Below are 23,189 nucleotides of genomic sequence, written 5' to 3' on the forward strand. Positions count from 1 at the left end.
GGAGGGGAAGGAATTCAGGGTGCTGTTTGGTCGTTCAAGCCACCATCACATCGATTTTGATTCAACTGCGTAGCGAATCATCTACCAACCACTCCCTCGGGGCGTCAAAGCAAAAAGAACTCACTCCGAGTTTCCAGAGTTTAAGTTCGAAGAGAGCATGGAGTCGCTTCCACCGAGGGTCGGGTTCCATCCTCCAGGGGAGCCGAAGAGGTTGGCTTCCTCGCCCGACTCGACCGTCGTCGAAAACTGATTCGGAGGTCGAGGACCTCCTCCGTAGCCGTACTGCATCACTGGAGAGACGCTGGGAGTGAATCCTGTAGGAGCCGAAAGCCAGTTTCCGTTGGCGGGCATCGAGAGAGATCCAGGAGCCAAAGTCTCGGGAGGAGCGAGAGGGTTGGGTGGACGAGCGGCGGCCAGGAAAGCTGGCGAGGGAGTATTGTCGGTAGCGTCGTTGGAAGAGTTTGGAGACGTCGAAGAGGCGACAATTTCGTTCTCGTGGACGAGACGTCGAACAGCTCGTTGGAGACCGTTGGCGTTCCCTTCGTGTTCTGAGGTCGACGACGCGGTGTCGATGCTGAGACCTCGTTTTCGAGGAGCTGGGACGGCCCCGACGGGACGAGATTCGACCTCGACTGTGAAAGGAAGTTCAAACAAGTCAGAGAACAGCCGAGAAAGGTCGAGAAAGAGAAAGCTACTCACTGAGCAGAGCTTCGATGACTTTGATGGTTCCTCGGGCTGGAGACGAAGTCCTTTCGATTTGTCTGCAGACAGGAAAGGAAACCCGTCAGTAGGCAGCCGTGGATCTACAAGAAGCAATGTATCACTCACTTGAGATAAGCCAGAGCTTGCTTGACCTGTAGGAAATGAAGACGACGGGCATCAGAATCGAACTGAAGCGGACGCGTCAAGGAAACGAACGGTACCGACCTCGTTGAGCTTCTCCTCCCAAAGCTGATCTCTCGGAGTGTAGAGTAGATCTATGAGAAGTACCACCGTAGAGACGAAGGAGTAGAAGAGGGTGATCCTGCCAAGCGGAAGAGGAGAACGAGGATCAGGACGCGTTCGATCTCGATTTCGAACGAAGAAGAAAGTCGACTCACCACCACTTCTCCAAGAACACGACCCCTCCCTCGAACCCAACTCCCTCGTGAATGAGACTGAGTGCTGCTCGAGCTGCTCGGATACACTGCTGAGTCGAGTAGGCGTACTTGGCGTTCTGTGAGAAGGAGCAAAAAAGGAGGAGAGAACGAGATCCGTCTGGTTCGATTTCTTCGAGAAACAATCGACGGGCGAGAGCTAGGACGCACCTTGTATCCCCGAGAAAGGTAAGGTCGGTGAAGCCTTTGCATAAGCAAACGATGGTGAGCGGATGTCCGAGAGAACGAGCGGAGGGGAGGAAGACTCACCTCAACTTCTGAGTCTGCAGGCTGAGGTTGACAACAACCTTCTCCCAGTTGAGCACGAGATCCTCATCCCTGTTGCTCCTCGGTCGACCCATAGGCTTCTCATCGTTGACTTGGTAGTAGTGAGGAAGCTGTTCAAAGAGGCAGAGCGTCGCTCGAGGTCAGGTTCGAACGGTCGAGACGCGACGGGAAAAACGGCGAGAGACGAACCGTCTTCTCGATGTCCGTGAACTCCTGATCGACCTTGAGAATGGCTTCGTAGGGAGGATGAGGACTGTGGTTCATGATGTAGATGACTTGGTAGGCTGTCTCGATGAGTCGAAGTCGAGTGAGGTGGTAGGACATGGGCTGAGGGAAACAAGACAGAGAGAGGGAGGGAGTCAGTTGAGCTCCTCTCGTTGACGGGACGAGAGGATCGGAGAGACGAACAGTGTGAACGTCCAGAGGGAGAGGTCGAAAAGGTTGACCGTCGATGAGGTCCTCATCTCGGATCTGAACAAACGAGAAAGGAGGACAGAGTCAGCTGGAACCTCGAACTTCGACGAACAGATGGATCTCGCTCACGTTTCCAGGGAAAGCCGTGGTCATGTGCTCAGGATGTATCCTGTGTGAGAAAGGAGGAAGGTCAGTGCGAAGTTAAAAGGCGCAGGTGCTCGGATCCCACTCACGTAGCAGCGTATCCGTAAGCAGGAGCCAAACTCCAATCCAAAAAGACGAGATTCCACCAACATCGTCGACCGACCTCCCTCGTGATCAAGCTCTCCCACCTCCCTCCCCATCTACGAGAAGGATCTTCAGCTCCCAGTCGGTTGATTCCCATCATTTGAGCGATCTGTTGGAGGGCGAAGAAGAGCGGGGAGGAGGAAGAGGAGGTCAGCGCCGATTCGAGAAGAACGAAAAAGCCGAGGGACTCGACGCTGCGAGAACGCTAACCTTGATCCCAGATCCGAGGATTCCCCAGTGTGCATCTCTATTCGACAGAGAAATAAGGAGCTGAGCGTCAGCGAAAGGAAAATGAAATCGAGAGCTCGATTCGTTTTTCGGAAGAGACTCACGCTCGATCCTGATTCGCAAGATAAACCCCACTCAAGATGATGATCTGGAGACACTCGAGACTGTGGTTCGTCAAGAAATCACTCTGCCAAAGAGCTCCTCTAGTTCCAGCGAACCAAACGGCGGGAAGTCGCTCCTGATCCTCCTTGCTGAATCCGAGTCGCGATGCTTCCTGATCGTCGAGGAAGTGGAGACTCAGCTGTTTCGTACGAACGAGGATGATGGAGAGGAGACACGAAGAGTCAGTAATGGGGCTCGAGAAAGGAGGGACCCGAGGAGAGGAGTCCCTCGAGCGACGAGGTTCGAAGAAAAACTCGAAGTGCGACGCGTCGAGAAGTGAAACGAAATCGACACTTTTTTCCGCTTTGTACTCACACACATGATGATAAGGAAAACTCCAACCCACGAAGCTGAGCATTCCGCAACAGCTTGTTCGAACGGGATGGTCCAGAACTCCTCGCATTCTCGAAGGAAGGTTGGAACGTCTGCGAGAATCAAGGGGAGTCGGTCAGTCGAATGCTCCTCCATTTCGTTTCGAATGAGCGGCAGACAACTCACGAAGGCAGTGATGGAACCATCTGCAGTTCGATGAGAAGAGTTAGTAGAGGTAAGAGAGGAGGAAGATGATGATGATCCGACTCACTCCACTCTCGAGAAGTACTGCGAAAAGAAACGAAAACGAGGTCAGCTTCTCTTCCGACGCGTCGAGAACGAACGAACGACGAGGAAAGCGAACTCACATGCTGAATCAAAGCTCTCTCCTTCCTTTCCCCAGGCAAGCAAGTCAAGAACGCCTCCATGTAGATTCTGGGCCAGCAAACGATCAATCAAGTCAGCAATTCGTTCGACCTCTCAAACTCGTCTCGTTCCCGTTCCAAAGACAGCCAGCCCGATCGGAAAGGACTCACTCGCTCCTCTGAAAAAACGCATCAAACACGATCTTCGGATCTGTCAAATCCCTCTCCCTCATCCTCCTCCTCCCCTCTATCTCCTCCTCCCTCTTCGCCCTTCCCACCTCCCCTGGCACTCTCCCAAACGTCCCCAGCGGAGGCAGCATCTTCTTCGCTCCCAACGGACCCCCGTAGCTAAGGGTTGGACCTCTTGCTCCCATCGCTACCTTGCTCTGAAGGTTGAGGAGCGTGAAGGGCGTGGAACCGGCGGGGAGGGAAGGATGGTTGGGTGAAGGTGGAGACGGATCGGGGATGTGGGTGGAGGGAGAGAGAAGTCGATGAGGGTAGTGGTTGTTGTTGGTGAGGCTGTTGATGGAGGAACGACGGGGCTGAGAGCTTGGATGTATGGTTCCTCCCGTGGGAAAATTTGAGGAAGCTTGTGAGAGGAGGGAGGAAGAAGAACGGTTGGCTGAGGTTGAGGCTGGATGTTGATGGGTTGTGTGCAATGGAGGCTGGTCGTTGGCGAAGGAGGAGATGGGGAAGGGAGCAGCAGTGGTAGAGGAAAAAGCTGAGGAAATCGAGGGTGGGTTGGCGAAAGAGATGGAGGCTCGACGACCGTGGCCGGGGATGATGGTGGGTTGTTCGGGAGAGGTAGGCCCTGGACGAGAGGGTTCGTCTTTGCGTCGGCCGAAGGCGAGGTGCTGAGAGGAAAAGAGAACGAACGAAAGACGCGACGTGGAGAGAAACGAAGAGTCAGTACGCGTTCACGAGCTCGATTCGAAACGAAAACGACGCGACTCACCTCAAGCGTAACAGCAGCCTCCTCCGTCTCACTAGCCACTCCTCCCGTCGTCTCACCCTCCTCAAACGACTCCCCATCTCTCTCCCCTCCACTCCTCTCACTCCCATCATCACTCTCCTCTCCTCTCTTTCCCGCACCGTCCGTCTTCATCAACCCCTCCGGCTCCATCACCCCTACCCCACCCTTCCCATCCTTCTTGCCCGTCTTCGATGCTGCTCCTCCCACTCCCTTCTCACTCTTCAAAGCTTTATCGAGCTTCCCACCGTCTATAACCTGACCTCTCGTCCCAGCCTGCTTGTCGACCGACCCAGGTTGGATCAACCCCGAGGTCTTGAGGACGTGTTCGAGAGCTGCGAGACGATGGGAGAGGGAGAGGAGGTCGGAGGAGGAGGCACAGCCGTTGGAGGTGGTGTTGTGACGATCTATAAGAGATGAAAGAAGGCAGCGTCAGTTTGGTTTTTGGCTTCTCTCTCGATCGAGGGATCCGAAACAGCCGAACGACACGTCTCTCGCTTTCCCTTCTCTTCCAAGGGAAAGAACGTTCGAAAGGCAAGGTCGAGCTCCTCTCCCTTCCTCTCTCTCTCCCTACGTCGAAGAGAAGAGAGGAAGAAGAAGGAGGAGGGGCGGTCGGCGAGAAAACCACCGCGACGCGCTCGATCAATTGGTTGTTTGGCGCTCCTCCGAGGCGGGCCTCCTGAGAGATGAGACTGTTTGTGCTTCCTTTCTCTTCCTTCCCCTCTCCCACCTCCTTCGAAAAGGCCCCCGAAACGCGGACTGGAGAGTGGGAACTCACCAACTTCTCTACAGATCGCTTGATCCCCTCGGAGTTGACATGGGCTGCAGGGGAAGACTCGGTCGCACTGGAAAGAAGGAGGAGGAGAAGCAGAGACCGGAGAGGCCGTTGGAGTTTGATGTTCGAGTCAGTTGAGTTGTTCTTTGGGAGAGAAGAGGAGGAGGAGGGGAGATGGTGGTGAAGATGAGAGAGGAAGGAGATGTAGACGAACCTTGATCTTCCTACAGAAGGGCCAAGGAGCAAACGAGATCGAAAGAAAGAAAACGAACAAACGAAGAGAGGTCAGCCCTCAGCCCATCTCGCTCGCTTCCCAACCTCTCCTCCTCCTCTTTCTGTTCTTCCCTCAAAACTCACCTCCTCCTACATTCCGAACAGCTCTGCACAGCTCTCTTCTTCGCTCCAGCAGCAGCTTTCCCTCCCTTCGGCTTAGGATCCATACTCTCCTCGCGCTCGTTCTGCTCTCCAGCTGCTGCTTCCTCCTCCCCTTGAGACTCCCTCTTGACCCGCTTGCTCGTAGGTTCCAGCGTTTCCGAGGGAGCTGAAGGAGAGCGAGGGTGAGTTGTTGTGGGAAGGTGACCGTAGTGGGAGGGAGGAGGGTCGAATTTGGAGGAGGAGGAGGTTGGGCGAGGTTGATGGATGGTCGAGGAAGAGGGCTGAGAGAGAGGTTGGTGAGCGGGGTAGATGGAGGGTTGAGGGAGAGAGGAAGTGGTTGAAGGGAAGTTGTTGTTGTAGTAAGCTGAAGGGTTGAAGGGTTGATTCGAGTAGGAAGACGAGGAGGGAGGAGGAGGTTGTGGAGGTCGTTGTTGGGCAGACTGCTCGTAACGAAGCTGGTGCTGCTGCTGCTGCTGTTGGTGATACTGGTGTTGCTGCTGAAGAGAAAGTTGATCCTGAGATTGATGCTGCTGATGAAGATGATGAACATGGTGCTGCTGCTGTTGCCCTTGAGTTGGTTGAGAAGAGAAAGGAGAGGGCTGAAGAGGAGGAAGGCGACCTCTCAACGGACCAAACTCCCTCGGTCCTGCTTGCTGCTGCTGCTGCTGCTGCTGATGCTGAGGAGGAGGAGGAGGAGGGGACGAAGATTGTCGTCGATAGCGGTCCCTGGGAGGTGGATCCATCGTTGATAGAGACTCCGATCTGGAGAAAGGGAAGAGAAGAAGAGGAAGGGGAGGGTCGACGTTGAGAGGGAGGAAGGGGAGGGGAGAAGAGCTCGCGGGGCAGTCTGAATCAGCGGGCGTGGTGGCGAGGAGGCGTCAAGTTTTTTTAAAAGCTGCCCCTCCGTCTCGTGGGTTAAGGATTTGGAACACCAATCTTGGAATCGAAGGCCAACCAAATCAATACAGCTCTTCAGGTCAAGGAAAATTTACAGCGAAAGGAGAGCAGAGAGACAGTGGCGAGAAGAAACGGCGACTCGACTCGTCGGCTCCCCCGTTCCCTTCCCTCGGGGTTTAAGAACGCTTGATTTCCACTCAACGCGTCAACAAACGTCCCTGCTATGTAGCATGGTTTCAGACCTCTCTGGGAAATCGGACAGGTCACACAGGAAACGCAAGGAAACGTGCTTCCTTTGGAACCGAGAAAGGTTTCTATGTTCCTTCTCTGAAAGAGAGAGGCGGCAGGACGACGCGACTGAACGAGCTTTCTCTTCTTTGGTCGGATCTCCGAGGCCTCCTGAAGACGACAGAGGAGCTCACCAGTCTTTCTCTGAAATTTTACTCGGATGCGATCAGCTGAGAAGTCTGAAACGTAGAGCCTAGGTCGGACAGAACAAGAGCGTCGTCGAGACCAAGATCCGATCAAACGAAGAAAAACGCAAGTCATCATGCTCCGACTGCTTTGATACGTCTGAAGCGAGGGATCCAAGAGATAGTTTCCGACACTCTAGTCGCTCGTGTCTTTGTCGGAGACCTTCCGGGATCTGAAGAGAAAGGAGACAACAGGAACGAGACGCGACGCGAACGCAAGATGAGGTTGGTTCCAGCTGCCTGACGGAAAGAAGTCTGACGAGGGTGGTCCTACCATCGAAACGAGTTTACGAGACTAAAATTTAGTCGATCAGAGTTGACTGCTCGTCGTTGAACGTTGGGTCGAAGAATGGAGGCGATGGGATTCGACTTCAAGTTTCGAGCTGCGACTTGTAGAGATTTTACCAGCAGTGATCATTCCAGCACCTCGAAAGTCTGTTTTTTTTTCCAGCCTTTCGACTGTCGTAGAGGGTCAACAATTTGCGAACGGAAGCAGAAGGAGGGGGAAAGGCGACGGAGCCTTTGTCGAGGGAGGAGAGGCTCCAGAGACCACCCTGCTCAGACTGGTGAATCATTTCGAGTTGTGAAAGCCTCGGTCGAAGGGCTCAAGTCTGCTCCAGATCGTGAATTCTCCGAAATGATGCTGATGGTCGCAGGTGAGTCGCAAAGGAAGGGTGCTCTCCTTTCCTTCGCCAAACGTCGACCTCCTCTCCTTCTCCCTCCTCCCCTCCTTCCGCCCTCGCTCTATGGCTCCTCAGCCAAATCGCCACCTGTCTCAACATCACTCCTCCACCCCAGCTGCTAATCCTTCCTCCCCTTCCTCAGCTTCCACCTCCCAAGACGATCAAGAAGCGAGCGAACATGAGTCGGACGAAGACGACGAGGAAGAGGAGGACGATGGGGAAGCGAGCTCTCCTTCCGAAGCAGGAGAAGTCGTACAAGGAGATGACTCGGGGAAACGCTTAGAAGACGCTGTCAAAGATGGATTGGTTGGTGGGATCAAGGGCGAGGTGATGGAGGGAGTGGGGGAATCGGATGGGAGTGAGGAGGAGGAGGAAGGAGACGAGGAGGAGGAAGACGAAGAGGAGGATGACGCTGAAGATGGGGAGGACTCTGGGTCGGAATCTGGTTCTGGAAGTGATGAAGATGACGAGGAGGAAGAGGAGGAGGAACCGTGAGTATTTGGAAACTCTTTCTGAGCTTTGTTGGGTGGAGGAAGGAGGTCGAGGGGTCCTGGAGATCTGAGCTCACCATCTCTCCTTCCTTCCTCCATCCCCTCTTCCAGAGTGCTCAAGTACGCTCGCCTAGGTCCTGGAGCGACGGAAGTCCTCACTAAAGACTCAGCTTCAGCTGTAGCTTCTTCATCTCGTTTCATCGTGAGTTCTAGGTCTTCAGCTCGACCGTTGAGCTCAACTTCTCCGACTGACCACCTTCCCTCCATCCCTTCTTCCTTTCATCAAGGCCGTCGGAACCCACGCCGGAATGGTTCACATCCTCTCCTACTCAGGACAAAAACTGTCATCCTACCGAGCTCATACGGCCTCACTCATGGCCATCTGCATCTCAGACGACGGCTCAGAGTTCATAGGAACGGCATCCTTCGACGGTGAGCTCTCATCTTTCGTCCTTCCCTCCTCCCTTTCGACAGCTTCCAACTGACCCGAATCTCCCTCTTCTCTTTCACCCTTCGCAGGCAAGGTTGTCATCAACTCCCTCCTTACTCCAGAACGATACTCTCACGACTTCCGCCGTCCTCTTCGATCTCTCGCTCTCGAACCCAACTTTGCCAAACGCTCGAGTAAGGCCTTCGTCGCTGGAGGAATGGCTGGAACCCTGAGCTTGATGGAGAAGGGTTGGCTTGGAGGATTTGGAGGTTTAGGGACTGCTATGGGGATTGGAGGAGGTGGGAGCGGTCAGCATAAGGAGACGGTGCTGCACGAAGGAGAAGGGCCGATCTGGGGAGCCGTTTGGGAGAAGGGAGGGCTGATAGCTTGGGCGAACGATCTTGTGAGTTCAAGCATTTCTAGACGAAAGTCGTGCTGACTCGTCCTACCTTTCTTTCGTATCCAGGGAGTCAAAATCTACGACACGAACTCCCAACGTCTCATCACCTTCATCGACCGACCTCCCGACTCTCCACGCGCCGACCTCTTCAAACCCATCCTCCTCTTCCTACCCGGATCCTCACCTACCGAACCAACAACCCTCATCATTGCCTGGGCAGATCACATCAAACTCGCTCGGATACGAACTCGAACTCCCTCCCACTCTCGTCCCTCTTCGATGCACCACAGCTCGACCTCCTCCCCTACCGTTCCTCAAACCTCAGGTCCTACCCTTCACGTCGAGATCACCGCCATCTTCCAAGTCGACTGCATGATATCAGGTCTCACCGTCTACAAGACCGACTTCCTCGTCCTCGCTTACCTTCCTCCAGACGAGGAGACGTTCAAGAACGAGGCCACGTCGAGTCGAGAGGAACAGAGGAGGAAGGCTGCTCAGCGACCGGAGCTGAGGATCATCTCAAGGAGAGGAGAGGAGCTGAGTAGCGATGCTCTGTCGCTGAACAGTTATCATCTCAACGGATGCAACGATTACTCGCTCGTCCCAGCCGTCGCTGGAGGAGGGGAGAAGAGGGAAGGGATGTTTGTTGTGCTTTCGCCGAAGGATGTGGTCGTTGCGAGGGAGAGGGATGGGAAGGATAGGGTTGCTTGGTTAGTGGAGAGGAAGAGATACGAGGAGGCGTTGGATATGGTGGAGAAGATGAAGAAGGACGGAGCGGTGGACGGAGAGGACGGGTCGTTGAGCGTGAGGGATATTGGAGAGAAGTTCCTGGAGAGTCTGATGCAGTCTGGTGAGTTCGAACTCCGTCGTAGATGCTCACCGCTATGACGCTGACCTCTCTCGTTCGTCGTTCGTCCCTCTGTCCTCCCCAGGCGACTACTCGAAGGCTGCTTCGCTCTGCTCGAAGGTTCTCGGACAAGACAAGAAGGCTTGGGAGGACTGGATTTTCCTCTTCGCTCAACGGAAACAGCTGCAGGTGAGTATCAAGCATCGATCTCGAGTTCCCTCGGGCCTTCGTTGGTCTCGATCCACGGCTGACTCTCGTCTCTCTCCCTTCCAGGCCATCATCCCTTTCACGCCGACGAAGGATCCTCAGCTCAGCGACTTGGTCTACGAGATGATCCTGGCTCATTTTCTCTCGAGCGATAGACCTGTTCGTCCGCTATTTCACGACCCTCGAGCTCTCGGACGCGTTGCTAATCGTCCGGCCTTTCCTTCCCCTCCAGGCTCTCCTTCGGATCATCAAGGAGTGGCCGCCTGAGATCTACAAGATCTCGAGTGTCGTCAACGCTGTCGAGGGAGCCCTTGCCGAATCTCCTCGAGAGAAGATCCTGATGGAGTGTTTAGCTGAACTGTGCGTTCCGTCGTCCCCTTTCTTCTCGTCGTCGAGCAAGACCGACTCCCCTCTTTGATTTCCTCTCGCAGCTTCGTCCTCAACCGTCAACCTGGAAAGGCTCTTCCCTACTACCTTCGTCTTCGTCGTCCCAACGTCTTCGATCTCATCCGAGACTTCAACCTCTTCACGGCCGTGAGGGATCAAGCTCTGCTGCTCGTCGAGTTCGACATGGAGCTCAACGAGAAGACCGTCGTCGAAGGAGGAGAGAACGGGACAGAAAAGTCAGCTGGACTTGATGGGATGGCCGTTGATGGGGGAAAGACCGGGACTGGGAAGCATGGAAAGGCGATTCAACTTCTTGTGGACCATTCGCATTCGATACCAGTGAGTTCTCGAACACCACCAGCTCGACGCTGTTTCCTCTGTTCGAAACTGACTCGACTCTTTCTTTCACATGAACAGATCGCTCGAGTGATCAACCAGCTCGAGGAACGGCCCAAGTACCTGTTCATGTATCTCGATTCGCTGTTCGAGAAGGATCCTCATCTCGTCTCCCAGTACGGCGATCAACACGTGAGTTCTTGACTCTCCTCGTCGCCCTCGAACTCGAAGCTGACCTTCTTCCTCCCCTCCAAACAGATCGCTCTCTGTGCCGAATTCGATTACCCTCATCTGATGGATCTCCTTCGGTCGAGTATCGAGTACAGTCTCGAGAAGGTGGGGTTTCGTCGTCTCTCCTCGTACAGTTCGAATTGTTTCTGACCCGCTTCTCCCTTTCTTCATCCTCGCAGGCGTACCGGATAACGAAGGAAAAGGATTACGTTCCCGAGATGGTCTTCCTCCTCGGTCGGATGGGAAACAGCAAGGACGCTCTGATGCTCATTATCGAACGACTTGGAGACGTTCAGAGGGTGAGCTTCTTTCTCTCGTCTCGTCGACCACCTTCTCTCGCTGACTCTTCCTTCGCTTCCCAAACTGCAGGCTATCGAGTTCGCCAAGGAGCAGAACGATCCAGACCTCTGGGAGGACCTTCTTCGCTACTCGGAGAACAAACCTCGTTCGTCTCGTCGTTCCTCCGTTCCGACGACGATTCGTCGAGCAAGGCTGACTTCGACCTCGTTCTTGTTCCCAGGTTTCATCCGTGGACTTCTCGAGAACGTCGGAGCTGGGATCGATCCTGTGCTTCTTATTCGTCGGATCAAGGATGGACTCGAGATCCCTGGTTTGAAGGAGGCTTTGATCAAGATTCTGCAGGACTTCAACCTTCAGGTTCGTCGACCTTCCTCTCTTGCTTCGACTTTCTTCGACTAATCGACCCCTTCTCTCCCTCCCCCCCTCAGATCTCTCTCCTCGAAGGCTGCCAGACCGTTCTTCACACCGACTGCAGCGGATTCTCGGTCGACCTCCTCAAGGGACAGACCCACGGATTCCTCGGCACGCGTATGTTTAACTTCGTCTTCGTTCCCTCTCTCTCTCTTTGCTCGGTCTGACTTCTTCTCTCACCCTTCAGCCACGTCTACGTGTCAAGTTTGCTCTCTCCCCGTCTTCCGACCCCCACCACTTCCCTCGAGAGGCCAGCAGGTCGTCCTCGTCTTCCTCTGTCGACACGTCGTTCACGCCACGTGTGCTCTCGAGGATCCCTCGGACGAGCTTCCTCCTCGTGAGGAAGGTTTCAAGAGCTCGCTTCTGGATTCCGGTGACAAGAAGGGGAGGGCTGGAGGAGCTCGTCGGAACGGGAGGTCGTTGGGAGCGAAGTGAGTTTGCGTTCGACACTCGTTCGGTCTTCGCCTGCTGACTTTTCCCTCATTCTTCTTTGTTCTAGGCTCTCCTACGCTTCAAGTCTTCGAGTCAAGCTCCCTCGAGGCTGTCCTCACTGTCGGACGGCCGTAAAAAATGGTGGACTTTCGTCGTGGTCGACGTGACGGTCTCTCCTCCACCTTTCTCTCTTTCCCCTCGTTTACTATAATGCCTCACGATCTTCACGACCCTTCCATAGCATCAAAATACATACTCTTCTACCTGCTGTCCTCGCATGATACTTTGCGCCTCTTCATTTCGGTTGCTGTGAGCTCCGTTGCCAGGACTCAGTAGACGAGGTTTCCTCTAATTCCCTCTCGCTTCCGAAAGCAAGGGAAACGAAAGCGACGCGTTCTCATCCCGACGTCTTCGAGTAGTTTTGGTACTCGTTTGGCCTTCTCGATCGTTTACTTCGCTCCCTCCCTCTTTTCCGTTCCTTCCCCAGAAGGCGAAGCCATCCCGTCGAGGAAAAGCCTCGAGAGCGTCATGTTTCCGCTCAACCACCGTTTCCAAGCTGAGACAGAGGACCACGAGAGATGCTCGTCGATCTCGCAGCCAGCTCCTCGAGTGAGGAATGAGATAGCCGGGCCGTAAAGGATGTGACCTGGCGTGGGCACAATTTACAGGAAGCGAGACCGAACGTCAGGGAAGGTGGAAAAATGAACGCGTCTCGTCTCGTCCGCGAGAAAACTCGCTGCTGAGGAGAACGATGAGGGGCTAGCAACTTCTTAGCGCAAGTACCTGCATCGAGAGATATCGGTAGAACTGTTCATAAAAACCGACTGACTAGAGTAGAACACGCTCACCCCGTCCTCTCCTCTCCCTTCTTCTTCCCTTCATGAACTCTCCGGATCAGGAACCGACTCCTTATCCGACCAATCCTCTTCCCAATCCTCCGGCCCCTCCACCTGATCGTCCACAAGGCTGTACCGAGGGACGCTGCTCGGCACTGCCGTCGACGAAGGTTGAACGGGAGGTTGGAGTTGAACGGGCGAATGAGTCCTCATATCGCAGAACGAGGGGATGGGATTCAGTGGGAAAGGGTGATCCGAGACGGAGGGTACAATCTGAGGGTCTCCGAAAGCCTAGAAGGGAGATCTAGGGAGTCAGAGAAGAGAAACCAAGCGGGAGACGACGCGACGCGACGAGACTCACGAAGGGTGCAGAAGGCTCAAGAGAGGAAGACTGGAGGTGCTGGAGCCTCCGGTTGAAAGCATGGTAGGCTTGAAGGGATCTGGTCGGAAGACGAGGTCGTCAGAAGGAAAGCATAAGAAAAAGGGAAGAGCACGGAGGACTGACTTGAACGACTTCTTCTCGTCCCTGGAGGTCAAGACGCAGTGGATCTTGCAGGAGATCTTGAGCCCTGATGCCGAGCCGAAATCCTGCAGAAAAGAGCGGGAAGAGTCAGAGAGGAGGTTCTCATGGACAGAAGGGGAAAGATGAACGAACAAGCAGATCGTCTGAATGGAGCTCTTGAGGATGGCTTGGAAGACCTCGACCGAAAGGACTGAGGCGTTCTGACTTGAGGTAGGTTCCGTTCACTGAGCCAAGGTCTCGAATTAAGAACTATTCGAGGGTCGAGGACGAGCAAGGTCAGTGTCGTTTCAAAACAAAGTCAGAAGAGGAAAACGAGAGTACGCGTCGAAAGCACGAACCTTTCCGTCCTCAAACCAAACCTCAGCGTGACTCCGACTCAAAACCTTCCCGTCGAAGTATCCGTTGCAAGAAGAAGGTTCCTCGGAAGGATCTGCGACTTTCCTGCGACCGATGATGATCTGAGAACGAGAACGAGAGCGAGGTCAGCGAAAGAACGAGCAGGGAAGTGAGACGAGACTCAGGACTCACCCTGTAACCGTCCGTCGGAAGCGATATAAACTTGGGCTCGAAGGATTCACTCGTCGGGTACAGATGAAGAGCTGGGAGACTTCCTGGGTAGGTGGAAAGGCGGAGTGAGCTGGTTGCTGAGGACGACGCGTGTATTGGATGTCCAACTCGCTGTGGACGAGGATGGGGAGACCGAGGTACGGACGAGAGTTGAGCTGATGCATTTTGAGTGGAAGAGGGTTGGGTAGAGCTGGAAGAGGCCTTTTGAGTGGAAGAGGGTTGGGTAGAGCTGGAAGAGGCCGATACGGTTTGAGAAGCGAGAAGGATGGGAGTCGACGACGCGAAGCGAGGGGAGAGGAGCGAATGGACCTGAAGCTGAAAGTGGTGATGGGAGGGATGCTGAAGGGAGGTATCGATTTTTGGGAAGCATGTAGAGCACTGTAGATGAGCCGAAGGTTTGGGAGAGATGTCTAAATTCAGCTAAAACGGCAAGGGAAGGAGGAGGTCGAGGACAGAAGCGATCACTGGCGACGTTCAAGCTCACCAAGTCGAAGCTCAAGCACTCCTGGCACGAAAACATCAAACCACCCACTCTCTCTCCGCACCCATGACACCATATTTCTCCCTTCCTCCCTTCTTCGTCCTCCCAGAGCTCAGCCTTCGTCGTCGATTCTCTGGGTCTCGACGACGGAGGAGGAGGAGTCGACCTTCGCCTGCCAATCCTCCCAGCCGACGCCTTGTTGCTCATGAGAGCTGAATGAAGTTGAGCAGCCGTCGAGCTGGCTGTTCTTGATGATGAGGATCCACCAGTAGCAATGTAACTCGAGGAGGCGGCCTTGGGAAGGTGAGAGGACGACGACGAAGGGAGGGATGTTGAGCTCGAATCGAGTGGAGGAGTGGGGCAGGAAGGCTCTGCTGATTGCCGACGAGCAGATTTCAGGATGGACTTAGGGCTTGGTGCAAAGCTGACTCGAGGCTTGATGTCGTCCATCCTCGAGGAAGAGCGGATTGTTGTGGTTGGGAGCAAAGCAGACGTCGAGCTTTCGCTTCCTCCTCTCCGGGCCCTCGCTTCAGGTCGTCACCGCAGGAGGAGAACGCCGGCAGCCTCCTTTCGACGGAAAAAAACCCCAAAAGGAAAGCGGTTCTGAGCCTCAAGCAGAGAAGCGAGCTCAGATTCTTGTAAAGAGGTTTCTCGGAGAATTTGAGGCAGCCGTAGAGGGAAGAGGAAAGGGACAGAGGGAGGACGCGTGGGCTGAGCTCGAAGGAAGCGAGGGCGGGACCCTCTTCCGAAGGACAATGAAAAAAAAATTACACAACGAGGGAGAGTTTAAGAGATATGGTGCACCTATGGTAGCCAGAAGGAGCCGAAATCGTGAAAGAGAAAGTGACGAGGCTTGATTCTGTCCGAGGGCTGTCGAGCTCACCAACCTTCCTCGTCCTCGCCTTCTCCCTCTCACCCATCACCTCCGTCCTCCTTTCCCAAACCATGTCTTCCCCTCTTCTGTCAGCTCCATCAGCAGTCTCTCCTTCGCCTGCTCCAGCCTCCGAGACTGCTCCCATCGCTCCCTCAACCTTCACCTCCTCTTCCCTCTTCCCACACGCCTCCCTCCCCTTCCTCCTCTCCCTCCTTCACCAACCCTCCATCCTCGCCTCTCTCGACCCGACCCTTGTCACCTCCATCCCTTCCCCAGAAGACCCCTTAACCTACCTCGTAACAGACACCCAAGTTCTCCTCTTCGGGCTCTTCCGAGGTACGATTACCTACAGGGCCATCTTCCAGGAGGAACAAGACGGGATGGAGGTCACCGTCGAGGGTCCTTACGGGGTGACGACGAGGATGAGATGGAGAGTGAACGAGGTCGTTGATAGGGACGGCTGCGAGGTGTCATTAGAGGCAGAAAGCGTACCCGCTTGGTGGACGCTGGGGTTCATAGGGGTTAAGGTTGAGGAGGAGAGCAAGAAGGAGTTGGTGGAGAAGTTCCGGAAGAGGGTCGAGGAGGAGGAGTTCAAGAAGAGTGGGGAGCAGGTTTGAGTATCAGTAGGGAAACTTAAGCTTCGAGTTCCTTCTTTATATACTTCATCTGGCGGGCTTATTGGGGAAGGAGGATCAAGACGTCCCTCGTCCTCGTCCCCGACATCTCTTCACCTCTCGTTCGATTCCCGTTCTCTTAGATACCTTTCACATCTCTTTATATACCTCGGAAGCATCGGATACACATAATCATTGCTGGTCGTCAATCGAAACAGAATCAACATAAAGCTACACTGGCACGAGATCGTCGCAACGTCAACACCTCCCTCTCCTCTCTTCCTCCTCCATCAATCCCTCAGAGCTCGAGACTGAGCGAACGAGCGAAAGAGTCTGAATCAGCACTGTTTCGATGCTGAGATGAAGTGATAGAATGCTCACACGTTCTCATGCTCAGGCTGAGGAGAGACTTTGGATCCGTTCGACGCAGCCTTCTTCGTCGTCTCCCATCCTCCGACGGCCTGGCCAGTCTCCTCGAAGGATTGGACGAAGTCGGCGATGATCTAGAAAGTGGAGAAGGGAAGGGGTGAGTCAGATTGAGAGTGATGAGAGAGTAAAAGGAAGAGAAAAAGCGAACTGACGTCGTCGATAAATTCGATGCCGACCGAGACTCGAATCACTGGTGAGAGAAGAAGAGAGGAAGAGGTTAGATCTTGTTCGGATTCGAGAAGAGAAGATGGGAAAGATACGCACTATCAGGCGTAATTCCCGAAGCTCTCTGCTCCTCCTCGTTCATCTGAGCGTGAGTGGTCGAAGCAGGATGAATCTGACGCGTCGAGAAACGAAGTGATCAGCAATTCTTTCGCCAAAACGACGCTCGCATCGGAAAGTAGCAGACTCACCACAAGAGTCTTCGCATCCCCAACGTTCGCCAAGTGACTCGCAAGCTTGAGGTTATCGACGACGAGGGACCCGACCAACGCATTCGATCCTCCCCTGACTCCGAACGTCAAGACTCCTCCGAATCCAGTCCCAGGTCGGATCATTCGTTTGGCGGTTTCGTGGGAAGAGTGAGACTTGAGACCAGGGTAGGAAACCCAAGCGACGGCAGGGTGGGTTTCGAGCCATCGAGCGAGAGCGAGAGTGTTGTCAACGTGTCGCTGGACTCGGAGGGAGAGGGTTTCGACTGTTCACAACCGAAGGAAAGGGGTCAGCTCGAGTGAAAGAAGGAGACGAACCAAAGAAAGATGTTGAACGAACCACCGAGAAGGAGCTGCTGAGCTGCGAAAGGATTGAGAGCGGTTCCGAGGTCTCGAAGGACGTCAAGTCGAACCATCATGGCGAAGGCGATGTTTCCGAAGGTCTGATTAAGCGAGGAAGAAGGATGAGCGGACTGTCAGCTTATGAAAGGATATCCAGCTTCGGCACGAGTGGAAGGGAGAGCATGAGTTGAAGCTCACCTCCGCGAAGTTCAAACCGTGATATCCTTCCGAAGGCGAGGCGATGGCAGGGAACTTCCCGCTCTTGGCCCAGTCGAACTTCCCTCCGTCGACGACGACTCCAGCAATGGTAGTACCATGACCTCCACTGCAAAAAAGGGCGAGAGAAAGAGTCAGATCGAGAAGGAAGAGGAGGCCGACACGTCAACTCACATCCATTTCGTCGCACTGTGAACGACGATATCGGCTCCATGATCGATTGGTCGAATAAGGTAGCCTCCAGCACCTGAGAAAGAAGGAAGCACGCACGGCGCGTCGGTAGGGAGCTTGAGTCTGCCTCCCTTCCTCGTTTTCGCAAAGCCTTTTCACTCACCGAACGTGTTGTCAACGACGAGAGGGATGTCGTACTTGTGTGCGAGAGCGGCGAACTTGGGAAGATCCGGGACGTTGTACCTGGAAGGGAGCCGAAACGAGGGAAGTCAGCGAAGGGAGAAAGGACGGACGCGTCGATTCGGAGTGAACCTCGAGCTCACTTCGAGTTTCCGATAGATTCGAGGTAGATCGCCTTGGTCTTGTCGTCGATGTGAGCCTCAAAATCATCTGGGTTGTCTCCTTCGACAAACTTGGTGGTGATACCGAACCTCTTGAGGAAGACCTGAGGATGCGAGGGGAAACTCGACGCGTCGGTTCAGCCGTCCTCCGAACGAGGAGAAAGCTCGAAAACTCACTTTGAGCTGGTTATAGGTTCCTCCGTCTAAAGGTTGAGATATAGTCGATGTCAGTCTAGGAATGAGAGGGAGAGCGACGAAAAGAAGACGAGACGAGAAGACTCACAAAGGCAGGACGTCGAGACGATATTGTCGCCTGCAGAGCAGATCGCACTGAGAGTCATGAACTGAGCAGATTGACCAGAGCTAGCAGCGACGGCAGCAGTCCCTCCTTCCAACGCAGCGATTCGATTTTCGAAGACGGCGACGGTGGGCTGAAAGACGAAGTCAAGAAGATCAGCTCAGCCTCGAGTCCGAGGAAGACTAAAAGAGGGCCAAGGGATGCCTCACGTTTGCGATTCGAGAGTACACATTTCCCTAGAAGCAGAAGAAGGAGCGAGGAGATCAGCACAGTGAGGAAGGATGGAAAGAAGAGGAGGCGAAAGCGAGACGAACCACTTCTTTCAACGACATGATTGCTGCAGCATGAGCACTGAAAAGAGCAGCGAGGAGCAGGAGATCAGCTACAAATGCTTCCGAGGGGAGTGACTTCGTCAGAGAGGTCGAGGAGGAGGAAGCCTGGAAAGCAGGACGAGCGTCGACGTCAAGCTCGATCCAGCACACTCACCTGTTGTTGAAGACGAAGGAAGTAGAAGCGTAGATGGGAACGGCTCGACTGTTGGAAGCGGAGTCGGGCTCGTGGCCTGGAGAGAGAGAGAAAGGAGGAGGGATAGAAGGCGAGAGGTCAGAACGAGGACGAGAAAGAGGAGAACGGGGAACGTTGAGCTTCTCACCTGCATGGAGTTGAAGCGTGTCAAAGTTGGAAGCCATAAAAGACGCTGTGGATGGTAGGGTAGGAAAGGGAGGTGAAGGATGTGGTTAAGAGGGAAGAAGGAGGCGATGAACAGTGAGGGGGTTGGACCAAAGAGGGGAGGGACGCGTCAGCCGTTTCTCCTCCCGTCCGACAACAGGCAACTGAGAGCAAGAGCGTAGCAGAAGCGGAATATAGTCCTGATATAAAGAAATAAAATCCAAGAAAGTAGATAAAGAGAAGAGCAAGAGAGGTCGTAAAGGATGAAAGGGGAGAGGCAGGAACCAAAAGCGAAGGGGCGAACGAAGTAGAACGAACTATTCAACCCCGCTTCTGTCGACGACTTGAAAGCTGAGAAGGCTGAGCTTTGGCTTAGAAGCACTCTGTGAGGGAGAGAGAGAGGCAAGAGGGTCGAGAGTCAGTTCGAGCTCGAAAAACAACGCCAGAGAGCTTCAGAACCTCGAAAGACAACGCCAGAGAGTTCTAGACCTTCAGAGGATGCAGAACTCACTCCTATGGACAATACTCGGGCCACATTCGTCGTACTGATAGAGAGGAGAGGAAGAGGAGAAGGATGGTCAGTGATCGAAGAAGGAGGGAAGGGGAAGGAGGAGGGAGGACGCGGGAGGAGTTCGAAGTCGAAACCACCAGGAGATCTCCTTCCCAACTGCCTTCGTAGCCCCAAACTCACCTCCTGCTTGCTGATCCACATCTGCTGGAAGGTGGAGAGCGAAGCGAGAATCGATCCTCCGATCCAGACGGAGTACCTGAGCGAGAAGAATTCGAGGTCAGGAACGGTCGTCGAGCCCAAACTCGAGAAAGACGAAGGGACTCACTTCCTCTCAGGCGGAGCGACAATCTTGACCTTCATCGAAGCGGGAGCGAGGGACACCAGCTCCTTTTGCATTCGGTCGGCTGTGGAGGGAATAAGTAGAGAGAGAAGAAGACGGGACGTCGAATCAGCTTCCATCGTTCGGTTCTCGAGAACGACGCGACGAAAGGAAGACGAGACTTACCGATTCCAGGGTACATAGTAGTACCTCCTGACATCACGATGTTCCCGTAGAGTTCCCTTCGGATGTCTGGGTGGAAAGAAGAGAGAAGAGAAGGGGAGGAGTCAGCGAGATGCGAAGACGAGGACGAGGACGAGACGGGAACTTGAACGACTTACCGAGATCGCACTTGATAATCGAGTCGTAGGTAGTCTCGTGTATTCCAGCAGACTCGAGTCCGAGAAGGGAGGGTTGGAAGAGAGCCTCGGGAGCTCGGAACCTGAGCAGGAGAAGGAGAGAAAGACGCGAGGTCAGCGACGGCCTCGACAAGAAATTGAAGGTGGAGAGTGAGCAGAGTGATATAAACCTCACCTCTCGTTCCCAATCGTGATGACCTGCCCATCAGGAAGCTCGTACGACTTCTCCAACTGCGACGACTGAGCTGCGATCTCGATCTCGTTGTCGAAATCCAGGGCGACGTAGCAAAGCTTCTCCTTGATATCTCGAACAACCTCCCTCTCGGCGCTGGTGACGAAAGGATATCCTCGTTCTTGAAGAAGCTTGACGAGGTACTCGGTGAGATCCCTTCCGGCGAGGTCGAGTCGTTTGATGGCGTGAGGGAGGGAGAATCCTTCGTAGATGGGAACGGTGTGAGAGACTCCGTCCCCTGAGTCGAGGACAATTCCGGTGGTTCGTCCAGAAGCGTAGAGGGAGAGAACGGCTGAAGGAGTGAAGAGAAGACGAGGAAGAAGGTCAGCCGAGGAGATGGAACGAACGAGGACGTGAGAACGAAGACGAGGCAGAGACGAAGAGAGAAAGGACGAACCTTGGATCGAAACATAGAAAGCGGGAGAGTTGAAGGTCTCGAACATGATTTGAGTCATCTTCTCTCTGTTGGACTTGGGGTTGAGAGGAGCCTCGGTGAGGAGGACGGGGTGTTCCTCCGGAGCGACTCGAAGCTCGTTGTAGAAGGTGTGGTGCCAGATCTTCTCCATGTCGTCCCAGTTGTCGACGACTCCGTGCTCGATAGGGTACTTGAGGGTGAGGATACCTCGTTTGGCTTGAGCTTCATCACTAGAGAAAGAAAGAGGACGAGAGATGGAGGCGAACGAGGGAGCAGGATTGTCAGCCCTCGTCTCGAACCAAAGTAAAGCTCGAGGCTGTAGAGAGCTTGAGCATTGAGGATTGAGATGAGGGAACCGTAATCACCCCACGTAAGAATCCTTGTTTCCCATGCCGACCATGACTCCTCTGTGACGAGGTCGACCCACGACGGAGCTGCGACGCGACGAGAGAAAGGAACAAGCGAGGGGATCAGCGACGTGTCTTCTGTTTATCGGAATGCGATCGAAACCAAGGCAGATAGTGCATGCCAAGGCAGGCATCGGCTCGCAGTTCTAGGTAGAACTTTCGAGCCTCCAGCGAGAAAAAGAGAAGCGAGGGGGAGAGACGACTCAACGGGAAAACAGCTCTCGGAGCGTCGTCTCCAGCAAATCCTGCCTTGCACATTCCGGATCCGTTGTCGATGACCTGAAGGAGTTGTATAAGAGGAGAAAGGTCAGCAGATATCGAGGGCGAAGACCGAACGAGGAGGACAGAATCGTCGTTTCGTCCACCTCTCTCAAACTCACAAGGGCTGCGATTTCGTCGTCCCTGTTTGGCGTAAGGAATACGAGAGACATGGTAGAGGTGGCGATGAAGGAGGGTTGAAAAGGAAGAGTCGGAGGGGTGTGTGCGAGGAAGGGTGAGGAGGAGAGCGAGATGAGATGATCCGAGGAAGAAAAAGAGACAGAGGAGGAGTCAGACGAGCTCGACGAGGGGAGAGAGTTGACGAACATGTTTTTTGGTATTGAAGGTTGAGAGAGGTTCGAGGTGAGGGAGGGAAGAGAGGTGTTGAGTGTTGGTGCTGGAGGTCGAGGCAAACGAGGTCGAGCGAAACGACGATGGAGAAGACAACAAAACAGAGACGAGGTCAGCGAAGCTCGAGAAAGAAGGGAGGAGTTGAGACCGAACGAACCTTGGAGAGCAGGAAAGGTGAGGTGGTGGTTGATGGGTAGATGGAGGAGAGAAGCGAAGGAGGTCTAAATAGTGCTGGAAATCAATGATAATCGAAAAGAAATGATAATCGAAAAGGGCGAGGGTAGCGAAGGCCATGAGGGTCGTTGCGAAGGAGAGCTGCAAAGGTTGTCTGTCACCCAAGGAGGGAACCGGTTACTTCTCTTTGAATTCCTGAGAGTCGGAAGACGGTCGAAAGGGGGCAGGGCAACTGCCTGCTCAGAGAAAGGTCTAGACTTGCAGACTTGAGTAGTCCTCTGAGAGAAACATAGGAAAAGAAGACGCGTCAGGTTAAGCGAGAAACGGATGAGACGCGATGGAAGTCTGAGCTAACTCATTCATGCCTCGATGGGGACGAAGAGGGATTGCTGGGGACCTCGAGAGAAGAGGAGATGAAGAGGATATCTGAACTCACTCCCAGCAGTCTCGTCCCAGCGCGTCGTCCTCCAACCGTCTCCGCGACGCAACTTTCCAAGGAGCCAGCATGAGAGAAGCATTATGAAACTGATTTCATAGCGACTCCACTGACCACCATCTCCTCTGCTGATTTCCGATCCTTCGCTCCAATCCCGGACGGCAGTTTGTAGAGCTGATGAGCGAGGACGCACAAGGAAGGCGAAAGAGGATCAGATCAGCTCAACGACTCTTCCCACCTCAGAAGGACCCCTCAACGTTCCTCCGAGAAGCGATCGCCACCCTAGAGTTGCAGACTCGTAACTAAAGGACTCACCTTCTCTACAACCTTCCACTCCACGGCCTCCCCCAGCTCCCCGACCTCGACCTCTCCTTCCAAGATGCTCCTCATCTTCTTCTCGACCCATTCCGAAGTGTAGAGGTCTCCTGACGGCGGCGGGGTGATTCGGACGAGGACGAGGGAGGTAGTTTTGGGAGAGAGACCGAAGGAACGAAGGGAGTCGGAGATCTTTAGGAGGAGAAAGAGAAGGAAGGGGAGAAGGTGAGCTCGCTCGTTGAAGGTCGGAAAAGGACGCACGTTATTCGATGGGTTGAGGGTGAAGAGGATCTCCGAGTGAGCTGTCTTGGTGGCTAGAGTTCCACGAGAGGCTGCTAGCAGGGCTTGGTGTATCCCTGTGAGGAGATGAAGCCGGGAGACGATCTGAAGAGGGCGACGTCAAAGTCAGTGAACGAGCTTCCTCCTTCTCTTCTTTGAGCCTCTAGGAGCAAAGTAGAAATGACAAAGGGGACCCGGAACTCACAGTCTTCCCTTCTACGAAACAGAAATCGTACTTCTCCCTCTCCTCGTCCCCTTCAGCTCCGAGCATGGAAGAAGCTGCGATAAGGGAGGTCTTGATGGCTTTGGCGTTGGAGACGTTCTTGAACAGGCAGATGTGAATTTGAGACAGCTCTTCAGGCATGTGGGGGAGAGTGTAAGATTCCATATTGACCGACAGATGCGAGGTGGAGAGAAAGGAAAAAAGTGGGAAGAGCAGGTCGTGGGTGAGGGAGGGAAGGAGGAGAGGTCGAACTTCGCGAGCTCACCTCCTCCTTCGCTTC

General features: G+C 54.2%; 8 protein-coding genes across 8 annotated transcripts; 2 read left to right on the forward strand and 6 right to left on the reverse strand.

Moving 5' to 3' along the window:
- Nucleotides 1-4,335, reverse strand: BDY24DRAFT_397888 (fungal specific transcription factor domain-containing protein). Its single transcript, XM_076641611.1, has 19 exons — nt 4,149-4,335; nt 3,365-4,047; nt 3,197-3,263; nt 3,100-3,116; nt 3,015-3,034; nt 2,832-2,941; nt 2,459-2,655; nt 2,337-2,373; nt 2,072-2,235; nt 1,968-2,007; nt 1,833-1,895; nt 1,614-1,751; nt 1,407-1,534; nt 1,308-1,341; nt 1,101-1,216; nt 928-1,024; nt 829-854; nt 700-761; nt 1-632 (listed from the first exon to the last, which is right to left on the reverse strand). The coding sequence occupies exons 1-19, from the start codon at nt 4,314-4,316 to the stop codon at nt 121-123; spliced, it is 2,679 nt and encodes an 892-aa protein (XP_076494037.1). The 5' UTR covers nt 4,317-4,335; the 3' UTR covers nt 1-120.
- On the reverse strand, nt 4,336-6,116 carry BDY24DRAFT_397889 (uncharacterized protein). The gene is made up of 4 exons (XM_076641612.1): nt 5,296-6,116; nt 5,153-5,162; nt 4,942-5,008; nt 4,336-4,570 (listed from the first exon to the last, which is right to left on the reverse strand). The coding sequence occupies exons 1-4, from the start codon at nt 5,861-5,863 to the stop codon at nt 4,466-4,468; spliced, it is 750 nt and encodes a 249-aa protein (XP_076494038.1). The 5' UTR covers nt 5,864-6,116; the 3' UTR covers nt 4,336-4,465.
- A 1,313-nt stretch (nt 6,117-7,429) lies between these two features.
- On the forward strand, nt 7,430-12,005 carry VPS41 (Vps41p; the record flags this gene model as incomplete). The annotated part of the gene is made up of 17 exons (XM_076643719.1): nt 7,430-7,857; nt 7,969-8,059; nt 8,145-8,289; nt 8,377-8,690; nt 8,754-9,537; nt 9,620-9,723; nt 9,808-9,900; nt 9,974-10,101; nt 10,173-10,467; nt 10,546-10,656; nt 10,723-10,800; nt 10,875-10,994; nt 11,065-11,140; nt 11,216-11,352; nt 11,424-11,523; nt 11,594-11,837; nt 11,906-12,005. 17 exons carry the CDS (start codon nt 7,430-7,432, stop codon nt 12,003-12,005), a joined length of 3,348 nt encoding a protein of 1,115 aa, XP_076494039.1.
- A 1,294-nt stretch (nt 12,006-13,299) lies between these two features.
- Nucleotides 13,300-13,601, reverse strand: BDY24DRAFT_343516 (uncharacterized protein; the record flags this gene model as incomplete). The annotated part of the gene is made up of 2 exons (XM_076637521.1): nt 13,300-13,446; nt 13,536-13,601. Coding segments are annotated over 2 exons (213 nt in total), but the record flags the coding sequence as incomplete, so codon positions are not given.
- Nucleotides 13,602-15,165: 1,564 nt separating this feature from the next.
- Nucleotides 15,166-15,939, forward strand: BDY24DRAFT_397902 (uncharacterized protein). The gene has a single exon (XM_076641613.1). It carries the CDS (start codon nt 15,191-15,193, stop codon nt 15,734-15,736), a length of 546 nt encoding a protein of 181 aa, XP_076494041.1. The 5' UTR covers nt 15,166-15,190; the 3' UTR covers nt 15,737-15,939.
- A 34-nt stretch (nt 15,940-15,973) lies between these two features.
- On the reverse strand, nt 15,974-18,650 carry BDY24DRAFT_365136 (O-acetylhomoserine aminocarboxypropyltransferase/cysteine synthase family protein; the record flags this gene model as incomplete). The annotated part of the gene is made up of 16 exons (XM_076637924.1): nt 15,974-16,044; nt 16,115-16,236; nt 16,315-16,352; nt 16,427-16,499; nt 16,576-16,859; nt 16,934-17,036; nt 17,134-17,260; nt 17,326-17,398; nt 17,486-17,565; nt 17,646-17,767; nt 17,841-17,866; nt 17,947-18,094; nt 18,171-18,197; nt 18,276-18,312; nt 18,448-18,523; nt 18,614-18,650. The coding sequence occupies 16 exons, from the start codon at nt 18,648-18,650 to the stop codon at nt 16,032-16,034; spliced, it is 1,386 nt and encodes a 461-aa protein (XP_076494042.1). The 3' UTR covers nt 15,974-16,031.
- A 352-nt stretch (nt 18,651-19,002) lies between these two features.
- Nucleotides 19,003-21,304, reverse strand: BDY24DRAFT_417483 (actin; the record flags this gene model as incomplete). The annotated part of the gene is made up of 11 exons (XM_076643720.1): nt 19,003-19,013; nt 19,142-19,175; nt 19,322-19,397; nt 19,467-19,545; nt 19,647-19,712; nt 19,802-19,902; nt 19,995-20,343; nt 20,449-20,696; nt 20,832-20,900; nt 21,082-21,152; nt 21,254-21,304. 11 exons carry the CDS (start codon nt 21,302-21,304, stop codon nt 19,003-19,005), a joined length of 1,155 nt encoding a protein of 384 aa, XP_076494043.1.
- Nucleotides 21,305-22,172: 868 nt separating this feature from the next.
- BDY24DRAFT_397908 (EKC/KEOPS complex subunit CGI121/TPRKB) lies at nt 22,173-23,180 on the reverse strand (the record flags this gene model as incomplete). The annotated part of the gene is made up of 4 exons (XM_076641614.1): nt 22,892-23,180; nt 22,669-22,791; nt 22,408-22,599; nt 22,173-22,266 (listed from the first exon to the last, which is right to left on the reverse strand). Exons 1-4 carry the CDS (start codon nt 23,072-23,074, stop codon nt 22,174-22,176), a joined length of 591 nt encoding a protein of 196 aa, XP_076494044.1. The 5' UTR covers nt 23,075-23,180.
- Nucleotides 23,181-23,189: the final 9 nt, after the last annotated feature.

This window comes from Mrakia frigida (assembly GCF_051309035.1).
Source record: "Mrakia frigida strain ATCC 22029 unplaced genomic scaffold BDY24scaffold_29, whole genome shotgun sequence".
NCBI classification, from domain to species: domain Eukaryota; kingdom Fungi; phylum Basidiomycota; class Tremellomycetes; order Cystofilobasidiales; family Mrakiaceae; genus Mrakia; species Mrakia frigida.

Bases quoted from the DNA above. Each gene is read 5' to 3' on its own strand.
- BDY24DRAFT_397902 (XM_076641613.1), top strand. From the start codon at position 15,191: ATGTCTTCCCCTCTTCTGTCAGCTCCATCAGCAGTCTCTCCTTCGCCT.
- BDY24DRAFT_397889 (XM_076641612.1), bottom strand. From the start codon at position 5,863: ATGTTCATCATCTTCATCAGCAGCATCAATCTCAGGATCAACTTTCTC. The intron at 4,571-4,941 runs GTGAGTTCCCAC...CATCTCTTATAG, and splicing joins AGCGATCTGTAGAGAAGTTG to ATCGTCACAACACCACCTCC.
- BDY24DRAFT_397888 (XM_076641611.1), bottom strand. From the start codon at position 4,316: ATGGAGCCGGAGGGGTTGATGAAGACGGACGGTGCGGGAAAGAGAGGA. The intron at 2,374-2,458 runs GTGAGTCTCTTC...TCTGTCGAATAG, and splicing joins CTTGCGAATCAGGATCGAGC to AGATGCACACTGGGGAATCC. The intron at 2,236-2,336 runs GTTAGCGTTCTC...GCCCTCCAACAG, and splicing joins TCCTCGGATCTGGGATCAAG to ATCGCTCAAATGATGGGAAT.